This window comes from Ictidomys tridecemlineatus, chromosome 3, assembly GCF_052094955.1.
Source record: "Ictidomys tridecemlineatus isolate mIctTri1 chromosome 3, mIctTri1.hap1, whole genome shotgun sequence".
In the NCBI taxonomy this organism is placed as follows: domain Eukaryota; kingdom Metazoa; phylum Chordata; class Mammalia; order Rodentia; family Sciuridae; genus Ictidomys; species Ictidomys tridecemlineatus.
Window position 1 is genome coordinate 1683785 of NC_135479.1, and position 12778 is coordinate 1696562.

Below are 12778 nucleotides of genomic sequence, written 5' to 3' on the forward strand. Positions count from 1 at the left end.
GCTGACTCTGGGGCCCTCTCGGGAGGCACGGGTCTCTGCAGGTCCCCACAGAGGACTGTGTCACTCTTACCAAACAAACAGAAGCTTCCACGATCAGGAAGTGTTAGCAGAGACGGCCTGGGGTGGCCCGGGGACACGCCCCTGCTCCCAGGGAGGCCTGGGGCTTCCCCAGGTCACCAGCCCTCCTTGAGCCTGTCTACCCACAGGCACTGTCCCTTGGTTGTGTTGTCCACCCTCTTGCTGGGTCAGTGGGGAGGGAGGGCTCCCAGGGTGTGAGGAGCTATTTCTGGGTGCTGAGGAGGGGCTGAGGACGTGCACAGCTGGCCAGCAGCAGGGGCCTGGGGGAGTGGACATGGACCCCATGCGGAGAACCTTCCAGCTCCCAGAGCAGCTGTGTGGGTCCTGGGGACAGTCACATGGAGCAGGACCCTGGCTGAGCAGGCAGGCGAGGCCTGTTGGCCCTGTGGGTTCCTGAGATTCGGCCTGGGAGGTGGGCAGGCCACTGCGGCCAGGGCTTCCTAGAGAGGTCTCCTTGTTAGAAAGACCCCTGACCCCTGACCCTGACAGCCCCTTCCAGAGCTGGGTGTGATGGGTGTGGTCAGGGCCCTGGGCGTGGCCAAGTGGTGTGTCCAGAGGGGCTGAGGGCTCCAGCAGTGGGGCCACCTCGGCCTCGCCAGGGCACTCCCCAACCCACCCTGGGCTTCGGTCTCAGGACTGGTCACACTACGACATCGGCAGGGCCTTCCCAGGGGGGAGGGGTCTGGGGCCAGGATGGAGCGGGCTGTGAGTGCCCTTGTCCTCGAGAGCCAGCAGTGTTCCGTGTCCCTGGCTCCTGGGACTGGGGGTGCAGAAAGAGGCCCCGGCGCAGGAGCTGGCAAGTGGCTGTGTCCACCCTCTGAGTCTCCAGCGAGCTGGCTGCCAGGCCTTGGGGCTCCGGTGCTGCAGGGTGGAGCCTCGGCCTCAGCCCAGAGGATGAGCACTGTGTCTAGGGCAGCAGGTCCACCACTGTGCCCCGTCATGCCTCAGGGGCTCTGCCTGGCAGAGGGCTCAGAGCACCTGCTGCCCCCGTCTGCTGTCCCGTGCTGGGGACAGTTCCTCTGTCTGACCTCCACCCAAGGCAGGAGGTCAGTGTTACCGGGGCCAGGTGGGAAGACATGCTCAGATGGCCGATGGCTGGGGGACGTACAACCTGTGGAGACTGGGGGTCACACAGATGACCGGGTAGTTGGGCCTACAGTGGGATCACACAGAGCTTGGGCCAGGCGCCTGCTGACCTCAGCCACCAGTTATAACCTCAGGCCAGTTATAAGCAAGTGTGTCTGGCTCATCCTTCCGTGGAAGCGGGGCCTGTGCCTTGGGGCCTTGGGGCCCAGGTCACTACACTCACAGTCCATTGTCCTTCTTGGGGCTCAAGGTTTGGGCCCTAGGCAGACAGATCCCTGCCTGTGGATGCTGTCCCAGTCTGTCCTGCAGAGGGCAGCAGGGGGCAGAGACCCAGTGTGGGGCCGCTGCGGGCCTCCAGCACCTATCTTCTGAGAAGACCCCAGAAGGTGCAGAGCAGGGCAGGACCCCAGCCCCCCAGGGCCCACGGGGCTTGCTTGGTGGTGGAGAGGTCTCCTTGTTAGAAAGCCCCTGACCCCTGACCCTGACAGCCCCTTCCAGAGCTGGGTGTGATGAGTGTGGTCAGGGCCCTGGGCGTGGCCAAGTGGTGCATCCAGGACGCCCGAGGCCCGGGAGCTGCTGCGGCTCCCCAGAGCCCCAGGAGGCGGCCTCTGCTGGGCCCTGCGGGCTCTCTGGCCTTCGTCTCTGCGTGGAGGGCAGTGTCTGGGAACAGGCTCAGGGTCTGTTGGTGACAGCCTTGGAGGGTTTGTCCTGGAGCAGATGTGACAGGCCAGGGAGGCCTGGGATCCCCTGGCAGGGCAGGCAGAGCCAGGTGGTGGCCCCCGCTGAGCAGGGCTGAGCAAACCCAGCTGTGTGCCAGGACTGGGGGTCTGCAGCCCTCAAACTTGGGTCCCCAATCTGTGCCCCCTCAAGCACCTGGTCCCCAGGCCCTCCTTACCTGCCGTGCTCCTGGGAGGCCCTGGCCTTGCTGGACCTCGTGCGCGTGTGAAGTGGCCAGAGAGTGCCCCCTGGTGGAGACTGGGGGTCACACAGATGACCCGGTAGCTGGCCTGCAGTGGGATCACACAGAGCCTGGGCCAGGTGGCCTGCTGACCTCAGCCACCCTGGACTCTGGGCTACTCAGCAGGGCAGGGCAGGGCCACACAGGTGAAGTAGGGCCCTACCTGGAAGGGCAGAGCTCGCAGGCAGGGCCACACCAGGCCGCAGGGTCAGACTCAGCCAGGCTCACAGTGGGGGCTGCAGGGGTCCCGTGAGGGCTCTGCTGGGCCCTGGGTGGTGGGCGAGTCTTGGTCCCGTGGCTGTGGAGGGTTTAAGTGGTACTGGTTTTAAGTCCTAATTTTGTTGGTTAAAATGGAGGCTTTGGAGGGCTGGCTCCTGAGGCTCAGGGAGAAGCTACTCTTGTCTTCTTGGTGTTAGGGTCCCCATGTCAGGGCCCCTCTGAGCATGGTGACTCTGCTGCCCTGTCACACCTCTGTGACCCCGGCCTCCCAGCCAGGGACTCTCGTAGTGGCCCTGGGCTGTCCTGGTAACCCAGGCTGCTGTCCCATCTCAGGCCCTTCCCGGTCATGTCTGCCAAGTCCCAAGTCCTGGGGATCAGGAGGTGGACAGCTCTGGGGCCATCTTTCTGCCCAAATCTGGGTGGAGCGAGACTCAAGGTAACAGAGACACCGGCACAGCCAGCAGACCTGGGAGTGACCGCCGTGGCCTGGTGCTGATGCCAACAGCAGGAAGTGGGGCGGAGGGCCATCCGCCCTGGTGGAGGCCAGCAGAGGGGAGGGGGGAGGGAGCCGCCACCCTCGGGTCTGAGAGGTGGCAGGGTTGGGTGCAGCGGACGTGGCTGATCCAGAGGTCTCCTGGGCCGCATCTTGGAGTGTCCCCTACCTGTGGGCGGTGGTCTTGGGAAGCCGAGGCCTGCGCACCCACATGGATATTGCTGCTGCTGACCATGGGTCCCCAAAGCAGCCCCAGCCAAGCTGTTGGTGACATGGAGCTGCTGTGGAGGGCCAGGGGCTGTTGGGGTGCCAGTGCAGGGGTCTGATTTGAAGGGGCCTTCCAGCGCAGGTTGGCGTGGGACTGAGGATTGGGGGCCTGCAAGGCTGGGGAGTTTGGGAGAAGCCGCCGGAGGGCATCGGTCAACGATGTTTGTTCCAACAAACCACATGTGCCTTTTGTGTCCCTGGGCATGAGGTCCTGGGATGAGGGAGGCTGTCTGGGTGCATCAGGGGGCAGCCCACCCTGGGAACAGTTGGGAGAGGCGTGGCTTAGGGAATCTCTGCTCCCAGGCCCCGGTGGACAGAGGGAGGAGGTCAGTGGACACAGGTACCGGGTGCCCCCTCTGGGCCAGTGGGAGTCCCTGAGCATCTAGTGCTTCATAACCTGGACTCATGGACACCTCCAGCTCCCGCCCTTACCCTGGGCCCCCTCTGCTGCCCTGTCCATGTCTGGATGCCCTTCCCCAACAGGGACAGGCTGGCCCCTCTGACCAGCTATATAGTGACTTATTTGGTAAGTCACTGACCCTCCCGCCTGCCACCTCTGCGCCCTCCCTCCACACCCTCAGCCCAGGCTTCCTGTCCCCATCTCTGTCCCCTGCCCTGGCTTCTGTGCAGCTGCCTGAGAAGGCCCCGTAAAAGGCCAGACCCCAGGTTCTGTCCAGGGCCTGTCCCCTCGGGTCCCACGGTTTCCTTCCCCTGTCAGTCAACATGATGATGGGTGGCTCCCAGACCACCAGGAGGTGACCTGGACCAGTGGTCACCTGGCCAAGCGCTGAGGTTGCGAGAGGGGAAGAAGGGAGGGCCCTGAGCAGAGCCCCCACCCCCCTGACTTGGGGCAGGCATGGCCTGGGGGTGCTGGCCTCCCGCCTCCTGGTGGTGGAGAGCAGTCAGGGGCTGCCGGCCGTGGCCACTCTGCAGGCGCCTTTGCAACGCCCCGAGCCTTGGTTTTCTTACTTGGGAATTGGGGAGGACGGAGCCGGCTTTGGGGGACAGAGGGGTGTGTGTGCACCTGGTGTGGGTGCGTGCATGTGGACACGTGGGTACGTGTGTGGCAAGTGTGCACCCGTCTGTGAGCACACTCCTGTGTGGGCCAGTGTGCTCATGTCTGCCCGTGTGTTCGCAGTGTGGTTGTGTGGGCACATGTGGGCACATGTGGGCAAGCGCGAGCCTGTCACCTGGGCAGGTGTGCCTGGCCCTCGGGTCCTTTTCTGTCCCAAGAGCCGATGCCTGTGGGCAGACAGCTGGGCAGCACAACGGGTGCTCCGGAGCCTCAGTCGAGGGTGTCAGGTGCCCAGAGCAGGGGACCTGGGCCCAGCCAGCCTGCAGCCTGGGAACCAGCTCTCCCTGGGGGCACCTGTGGCTGTGGGGGGAAGGGAGTGGCCTCTGTTGACCTGGGCCTCTGTGTCCTCGTCTGCAAACCGTGTGGCAGTGAGTCTGCAGGAGGGTTCTGGGGTTGAAGCCACCGTGGAGGCCGTAGTCTCTGCTGTCTCGGGAGCAGATGCCCCCGGGGTCCCCTGCTTGCTCTGGCCAGCCCCTCTGGCCATCCCCCACCCACACATCCGACTTCAGGGACGTGGGCACTGGGCAACAGGGGAGAGCACTCGGCGCCCGTCTGCCTGCCCTCCGTGGCTGCTTGGTCCAGCTGTGAGTGCCCCCCACCCTGCCACACCTGGAGGTCAGCAGGGCCCCCATGGTGGGCCTCTGTAGGACGTAAGGGCCTGGTGACGGAGGCGGAGGCCCAGCACGGGCTTCTTGGGGCTCCTCTGGGGTGAGGGCACCTGCCTGCTGCCATCAGCCCCAGCCCTAAGGCCACCAAGGGGACTCAGTCGGCCAGCCTGTCCCGCGCAGCAGAGGTGGGTGGAGGGGCACACTGAGGAAGCTCGGTACCAGGTGGAGACAGGAGGTGGTCACCGTGGTAACGGGCGTTCTCTGTGCAACACCTGCACGTGCGCATACACACACACACACACACACCCATAGGCATCCACGCAGGGCTGCAGGTGGGCATGGCCATGGGTGTGCCACCCTCTGTGTGGGTCTTCACCACAGGATTTGCTGCTGACCTGCCCTCTGTCCCCTGGCCCTGCCTGTCCCTGTCCTGGCTGCCCAGGCCCCTCTCTGCCTCAGGAGTGGGTGTGGGAGTGGGTCTGGAGCCCTGAGGGGGACGCCCAGGCCACATCTGCTGTCTTTCCAGGCCCTCGGGCTCCCACCGCCTCCGGGCAGTCCTCCCAGATGCCCCGTTAGGCGAAGACCCGGCAGGAGCACAGTGGCCCTCACCTGGCTGACTGCTTCCTCACCAGCGGGTAGAAATGGCTGCTACCTCAGGGGTCCTGGGGCAGGCGACAGGGTCTGAGGGGACTGCTGTTGGCCGCGGAGAGGTTGAGGGGGTCCAGAGACCTTCAGGGCCCATGGGGGCAGATGGTCACAGAAGGCCTCTGGGTGGTGGGTGGGAGCCTTGGGTGTGGTGGGGCAGGCCCAGCATGGAGCTGCTGGCCAAGTGTGTCCCCTCTGTCCAGGGGGTGTCTGGGCCGGCCTTGACCTCTGCCTCGGGCCACCAGGTGACGGAGGTCCCCTGAGCCAGGCTGCGCGGGGAGGCCGCCTGGGAGCCGACGCTGGCTGGGCCTTGGGAGGGTGTGTCCTGCTCTCCTGGGCCCTGCAGCGTCCCTGTCTGGGACGAAGCAGCTCGTGTGGACCAGGTGCTGCAGAAGGGGGTCCCTGCTGCCCCCAGGACAGAGTGGTCCGGAGAGGTCTGGGTGGCAGGTCCAGCAGGGCTGACCCTGTCACATCTTGGAAGCAGCTCTCCCCGGATCCTGGCTTGTGGTTGGTGGCCAAACCCCTGACCTCCCCTGCTCGGCAGGGTCTGTGACCCACCCTCCCAGCCTCAGAGGGACAAAGTAGGACGACCCAGTGTGAGGGTCTCCCCACAGTCTCCAGGACCCTGACCTCCCAGCAAGGTCTCCCTGAACCCCAGAATTGGGGGCAGGACCGGCTCCAGCCAGTTTATCAACCCAGTGTCCCATGATGAGGTCAGAGTGGCACCCAGTGGTCAGCCACAGAAGGGCAGGCTCTGTCCACTTGCATCAGCTTCCCGGAGGCGAGGGTCTCGGGTGGGCCTTGGGGCAAGGAATCGGGGGCTGAGGCTCAGCCCAGCTGCAGCAGGTCCAGGGTGGGCTGAGAAGCTGGGTGGGTCGGTGGGCGTGGGCCTTGGGCCTGGGCTGCCCCACAGTCTCCTCTCTCCACAGACGGAGCCCCGCTCAGTGAGCTCTCCTGGTCATCGTCCCTTGCTGTGGTGGCTGTGTCCTTCTCGGGACTCTTCACTGTCATTGTCCTCATGCTGGCCTGCTTGTGCTGCAAGAAGGGTGGCATTGGGTTCAAGGTGAGGGCTGGGGTCCCCAGGGCTGTCCCTGGGACCTGGAGGGCCTGGCCTGAGTTCTCTTCCTTCCTGGGCCCCCCAGGTGGCTGCTGGGGCCGTGGCTGGGGCCACCTGGGACCACTGGGGACCCTTCTGATCCCTGGGCTGGGGCCTGACTCGCCGCCTCCCCACGGCTCTGGGGATGCTCGGGATGGCTGAGCGTGACCTGAGAAGCTGTTCCCGTGGGCGTCCCCAGTCCCCTGCTGTGCCCCCTGGCCCTGACTGCCCTGTGCCGTCCCTCGGTTTGGGTATCTCTGCCCCTGGGGACACGGAGTGCAGACTCTGAGAGCCAGGGCCCTGCTGTCACTGACGGCCACCGTCACTCCTCTGGAGCGTCTGCTGAGGGTCCAGTTAGCCCTTGGGTGCAGGACTCCTGAGCTGAGGCCACCCTCCACGGACAGTTGCTGAGGGTCGTCCCTTGGTGCTGTCCCCCACTCTGCAAGCCCCCACGCCCACCTGGCCCTGCTGAAGCTTGGATCAGGGACAACTGGTGGAAGGCGGGGACCGAGCCCTGAGCTGAGGCCCCGCCCTGGGTGGGGGGCAGTGACCCCGATTCTGCCCATCAGCACATTCCCAGCAAGGCCTGGCCACTCTGGCGCCCACACTGGGAGTCCAGCCACAGATTCCAGTGCGTGGAGATGGCAGGGTGGACAGGGCCCCTGTGGCCCACGCTGTGCCCCTTCCCACCAGGTGACCCCCACCCAGCCTCGGTCGCCCCATTTTGGAGTCCCAGCACCTTCCTTGCCCCAGAAGCCCCAGAAGCCATGTCACGCAAGCCCGTCCCTGTCCCTCTGGCCCCCTGGCAGGGGAGCAGCAGGAGCGTGGCCTTCCCTCTCCCAAAGCCGACATTTGCTGGCCGGCTCACCTGCCCAGAGCCCAGGGAGCCGCATCAGCAGGGAGCTGGGGGTCCGAGCGGCAGGGCTCCTGCCCAGGTGCCCCGTCCCCCAGGGACATGGCAGGCGAGCCCAGGCCAGGCTGGGTGTCGGGAGGATCCTGAGGCCAGAGCCTCAAGGCCGCGTGGGCAGGGTGGGGGCGGGGTGGAACTTACGGGCCATTGTGTGCCGCCCCTCCTCGGGGCCCTGGAGAACAAGGCCTCACACAGGCTGGCAGCCCCCTCCTGCCCATGCCCTCCTCACCTCCTTGGACACATGGTGCCCGGAACATTCCAGCACCAGCGTGCCTTGGTGGGAGGGCCGTCCTCCGTAGCGGGCTCCCTGGCAGCTCCCCTCTGGAGCCGTGCTGGGCAGCCCCCATGCTCACTCTGTGCTACCTGATCACCCGCTGCTCTGGCAGGACCCCGCGGGCCTCCAGGCCACTCGGGCAGGTAACGGACTGCGGCCAGTGCTCACCTGAGTGAGAAGCAGGCACCTGCAGAGGCGTGGGAGTTAGAGGGCCGCGGAGTCCTGGGGTGGTCTCCCGGCCCTGGAGAGGGGGTTTCCACAGGCTCCAGCCCCCGTCCTGTCCCTAAGTGGCTCTGTATCTGAGGGCAGACCTGACTGTCCACAGGGACACTGACAGAGCCCAGCCAGCACTGAGACCCAGGAACTCGGGGGTCCGGGGGGCAAGGAGGCCGGGCCTCTCCCCTCGTCCAGCTGTCTGTCCACAGGGCACTGTCCTGAGTGGGTAGCCAGGCTTCAGCTTCTCAGAAGTCCCTCCATCCCACTCGTCTTTTCCCACTGGGCACTGGGGGTTGCCGGAGGTGGGGGGACAGTGTGGCTGGGACAGACTGGACCCTGCGCTTGTTTTAAATCCAGCCTGGGAGGCGCCCAGGGACTGCGCTGTGCTCTGGACCTGGCCTGGGGGGTCCTCCCTCACAGCTGGGGCAGCTGCATTTCAAAATAGCCCCTGGCCAGGAGTGGCTGCCTGGTGCTGCCCAGTGTCAGGCCCTGGGAGCCTGCGGCAGGTGAAGGCCAGAGGCCGCCTGTCTGCAAGGGGCAGGGGGCCCGGATGGCCCTTGGGGTGAAGGTTGGCAGACTCGTTGCTCCTTGTCTGGCCAGGGACGCGGGGCTCCTAGGTGCTTCTCCCAGATGACTTTGGTGGCAGGTTGGGGATGATGTGTTCCCTATCTCCAAGGCTGCCCCAAGGCAGAGAGGACGCCTGGCAGGACCCAGGGTGAGGGGCTTCTGGGTAGGGCTGGCTGAGAGGTGTTGGGGTCTGACTCTGGATGGCCAGGGCAGCTGGCCTCAGTACGGCCTCCTCTCTCCCTTGGACTCTGCCTTCAGCCCCTTCTTCAAGCAGAGGTGGGGTCCGGGTGGCCGGGGCTCACGGTCACTTCATGGAGGCTGGATGCGGGGGCTTTGGCTTTGCCTTGGGTCCCTCCAGGGCTCCGGGAGGCAGGGGGCGAGGAGCAGGGCTCTGCAGGAGGAGATGGGAAGGAGCCAGCCAGGGCCTGGGGGGCACCAACTGGGGCTCAGGTGCCCCACCCCCACTCCACCTGGCTCCAGGGAGAGGGCCCCCCAGAGCCCTGCTGCACCCTCTGCTCTGACCCTCCTGGAGCCCAGCTCATGGCACGTGCTGCCGGCCCACAGGAGTTTGAGAATGCCGAGGGGGACGAGTGTGTGGCCCACAGCTCAGCGCAGGGCTCCCCGGCCGCAGCAGCGCAGAACGGGCCTGATGTATACGTCCTGCCCCTCACCGAGGTCTCCCTGCCCATGGCCAAGCAGCCCGGCCGCTCAGGTGAGTGGGACAGGTAGGGAAGGGCCAGGCTTCCACCCTCTCTCACCTGTGTCCTAGTGTTGGACACAGGTCCTCTGGGGAAGCCTGAGCACCCAGCTGCAGGGGTGGGGACACAGAGGGCCACATGCAGAGTGTCGGCCCAGGGTGCATGCAACCTTCTGGCCCTGGGGACCAGTTGTCCGCAGGTTTGGGGACAGCCCTGCCTGCCACTTCCACATCTGGGGGTTGCTATGCAAAGGGTTGGTGACACAGGCCAGGTGGCTGGGCTCTCTGGTCCTGGGATGGCCGTCCTTCTCTGCTGTCCCCAGAACGCTTGACCCCAGATTCCTACATCCTTGGGCCTCTACCTTGCAGGAACCTGGGCTCCACGGTGCGTGCCAGGTGGAGCCTGCACCCGGGCAAGGGGCTCTCGTGGGGCTGTGGGCGTGGGGCCAAGGACGGCCTTTCACTCAGGCCTGGAGTGGGCGGGGGGAGAGGGTGGGAGGGTGCAGGTCAGGCAGGGCCTTTTCTTGTGCCTCTCTTGGGCTGGGATGGTGCATGTTCCCTCTTTGCCCCCATCCTGGGCCAGTCGCCCTTGTTGACCACCCAGGAGCAGTCATGGGACCTGGACCCAAGGTGATGGTAGATGGCAGAGGCCCTGGAGCCCAGGTTCTGTCCTGGGCAGGGATGGGGTCCATGGCCTCCAGCCACCTCCCTGGCGTCGGGTTTCAGGCCCCTCTGCCTGGAACTTCTGGCCATGGGCTGTCCCCTGGCTGCCCACCCCCAAGACCTCTGGGAACACTGAGGGAAGGGATGTCAGGTCAGGAAGCCCTACCGGTCCCAGGGGGGCTCTGTGGGCACAGAGGTGTGTTTCTGGGGGTGAGGAGCCGACCACCTGCCCTGGGCTGTGCCCTGCTGGCCTTCCCTTGGGCCTCCTCGCAGGCCTCCCTTCCTCCCAGGCTGGGTCTGGGCCTGCAGAGCAGACCTAGGGCGGGCCTCCAGCAGGCCTGCAGCCTGGGCCTCAGACTCCATGCCGTCCTCCTGCCCCCCGTCTCCTGGAGCAGAGGTCACTGCTCAGATAGGAGTCCAGGCGCGAGGCTCCGTTAGGAGCACATCTGCCCGCTGGCCTGAAGGCCTGTGGCTCCCTAGCACTCCTAAAGGGCAGGTGGGTGGGCTGCATGGGACCCGGCCCTCCTGGATACCATGGGGTTCCTGAGCCCTGCACAGAGAGGAACAGGGACCCCCTGGGAGCACTCTGCTTCCACAGAGGGGAGAGACTTGGGATTGGTTGGGTCTGGGAATGGAAACGTGACTATCCAGCGTCCCCCGTCTCAGGACGACAGGGGAGGATGGCTCAGGCCTGCCCTCCACCCTGCTCCTCCTGCCTCTGTGGCCACGGCCAGGACCCTTGAGCTTGCACAGGGACAAGGAGCTCCTGAGGCCTCAAAGTGGGAGGGAGTGTCCAGACAGGCTGGGCTGCAGGTGAAAAGTCCCAGGCACAGGGACCAAGGACCGCGCCCCAATGTCTGCCTCAAGCCAACATTCCCTGCGGCCCTGGGCTCTGCTGGCAGCTGGTCTCAGGCCCTGCCCTCCAGGATGCTGGCGTGGGAGCAGAATTTGGGGAATCTGTTGGGGCATGAGTGGGTGCAGCTAGCCCTGGCCCCTTCTTCCCGGACCCACACTGACCCTTCCTGCCTGCTGACCTCACCCAGCCTGGCCTTCAGGGAGAATGGGCCCAGTGTGTCCCGTACGGGGCTGTGCCAAGCAGCCCCCAACAAAGGAGCCTTTGGTGTGCTGGGTGACGGATGCCAGCCTGCGGCAGGGTGGGGCGGGCGTCTGGTGCCTCCCCAGGCCTCGGCGTGAGCTCTGGCCCCAGCCACACGGCCGGCTCCGTGTTGCCCAGGCAGTGGGTCCAGCTCGGGGCCGGTTGTCTCTGGCCTGGTTGGTCCTGGTGGCTTCAGGCAGCCCTTCCCAGGCCTACCTGGAGATGCCCGGATGGAGCTGGAACCCTGGCTCTCCCGGGCAGCAGGTGCCCTGCTCCTCAGAGACCTTGGCCCCTGATGGCAGCCCCCAGGTATGGCCGGTGTCTTTTGTGGGGACGGGCCTGGAGGGGCAAGGTGAGGACGGGAGGTGGAGGAAGTGGAGGGGTCCTGAGTCCCCTGCCCTTACAGTGCAGCTGCTCAAGTCCACGGACCTGGGTCGGCACAGCCTCCTGTACCTGAAGGAGATCGGCCACGGCTGGTTTGGGAAGGTGAGCGCACTCACTGGCGGGGGTGGGGGCAGGGGCTGCTGGGGGAGGGGGAGCAGTCCTGTGGCCCCAGCTCCCCCACCCCACCCTCTGCCTGGACGCTGGAGCCCGAGCCCGAGAGCCAGGGCCTGGGGAATAGACACAGGCATAGAAGGTTCCCAAGCTCATCCTGCGAAGGAGCAGAGCCAGGCTCAGGGTGGTAGGACTTCTCCGAGGCCTGAGCTGCTCTGGGAGGGGAGGGTGACCGGCCTGCCTGACAGGTGTTCCTGGGCGAGGTGCACTCGGGTGTCAGCAGCACCCAGGTGGTGGTGAAGGAGCTGAAGGCCAGTGCCAGCGTGCAGGAGCAGATGCAGTTCCTGGAGGAGGCGCAGCCCTACAGGTGGGTGGCCCAGGGCCCAGGGCTGGGGTGGTGGGAGCAGGAGGCCTGTGCAGGAGCAGCTGCAGCCCCGCCCGCGCCTCAGGGCTCCTGTGGGCTCTTGCAGGGCCTTGCAGCACAGCAACCTGCTCCAGTGCCTGGCCCAGTGCGCTGAGGTGACGCCCTACCTGCTGGTGATGGAGCTCTGCCCGCTGGTGAGTGGCTGTGGAGAGAGGGGCCGCCCATCCCCAGCCCTCTGCTGCGGGGGTGGGGGCTGGGCTCAGTGGGGTCCTCTCTTGCCCTGCCTCGGCCTCACAGGCCTCACACCCCCTACGGTGGAGTCCCAGGAGGCCCTGCTGAACCACCGTCCAGAGGCAGCTTGCACACAGAGGTGACCTGCCAGCACTGGGCATGGCTGTGGGCTCAGGACAAAGTGGGCCTGGGGCTAAGGCCCCCTGTGCCCCAGGGGTCTCCCTTCTGCCTGGGAGCAGCCTGGGTGGCGGTTGAGCTCAAGGTGTCCTAGCGGCCGCGGGGCTCGCGGCACTTCCCTCAGTTTTGATCATGAGAGCCTGGGACTGGCCACCCTCCAGGGCAGACTCTGCGTCCCTGCCTGCAGACTGTCCCCTTTGGGCCCCTGTGCATGCTCACAGCTCCAGCACCGAGCTGAGGTGTGCCCGCACTGAGGCTGCCTGTGGCAGAGCTGGCATCCGGCAGGACACTGGCCCTCACCCCTGGGTCTGGACTCCTGGCACCTGGGCTCCCAGGAGCAGCTCTGTGCTGCGCTCAGGGCCCGCGGCCCATCCTCTGGCCACCAGCCCCCGTTCCTCCTGGCTCATGTGGTGGTCAACAAATCCATTCAGGCTCGTGTTTTTGACTCTCCAAAGGGATATGGCCCTAGAGACCCCACAGGGCCAGTTTAGAGAAAGCACTCTGAAGGGCCACCTGTGGGTCATTCCTGTTGGCCCATCTCTGGGACACAAAGTCCTCTCCAG

The 12778-nt window shown here is 66.0% G+C and overlaps 1 protein-coding gene across 7 annotated transcripts in view; it reads left to right on the forward strand.

The window, feature by feature from the left end:
- Window positions 1–12778, forward strand: part of Aatk (apoptosis associated tyrosine kinase) — a 33312-nt gene that overhangs the window by 11212 nt on the left and 9322 nt on the right. For 3 of the 7 annotated variants that reach the window (XM_078041458.1, XM_078041459.1, XM_078041462.1), the window contains exons 2-6: window positions 6359–6492; window positions 9057–9204; window positions 11355–11434; window positions 11692–11810; window positions 11914–12001. In XM_078041458.1, the coding sequence (XP_077897584.1) occupies window positions 6359–6492; window positions 9057–9204; window positions 11355–11434; window positions 11692–11810; window positions 11914–12001 (569 nt within the window). Of the gene's footprint in view, window positions 1–5310; window positions 5420–6358; window positions 6493–9056; window positions 9205–9693; window positions 11258–11354; window positions 11435–11691; window positions 11811–11913; window positions 12002–12778 lie in introns of those variants that run through there. The other 4 variants (XM_078041460.1, XM_078041461.1, XM_078041463.1 and 1 more) reach the window with 3 other exon arrangements.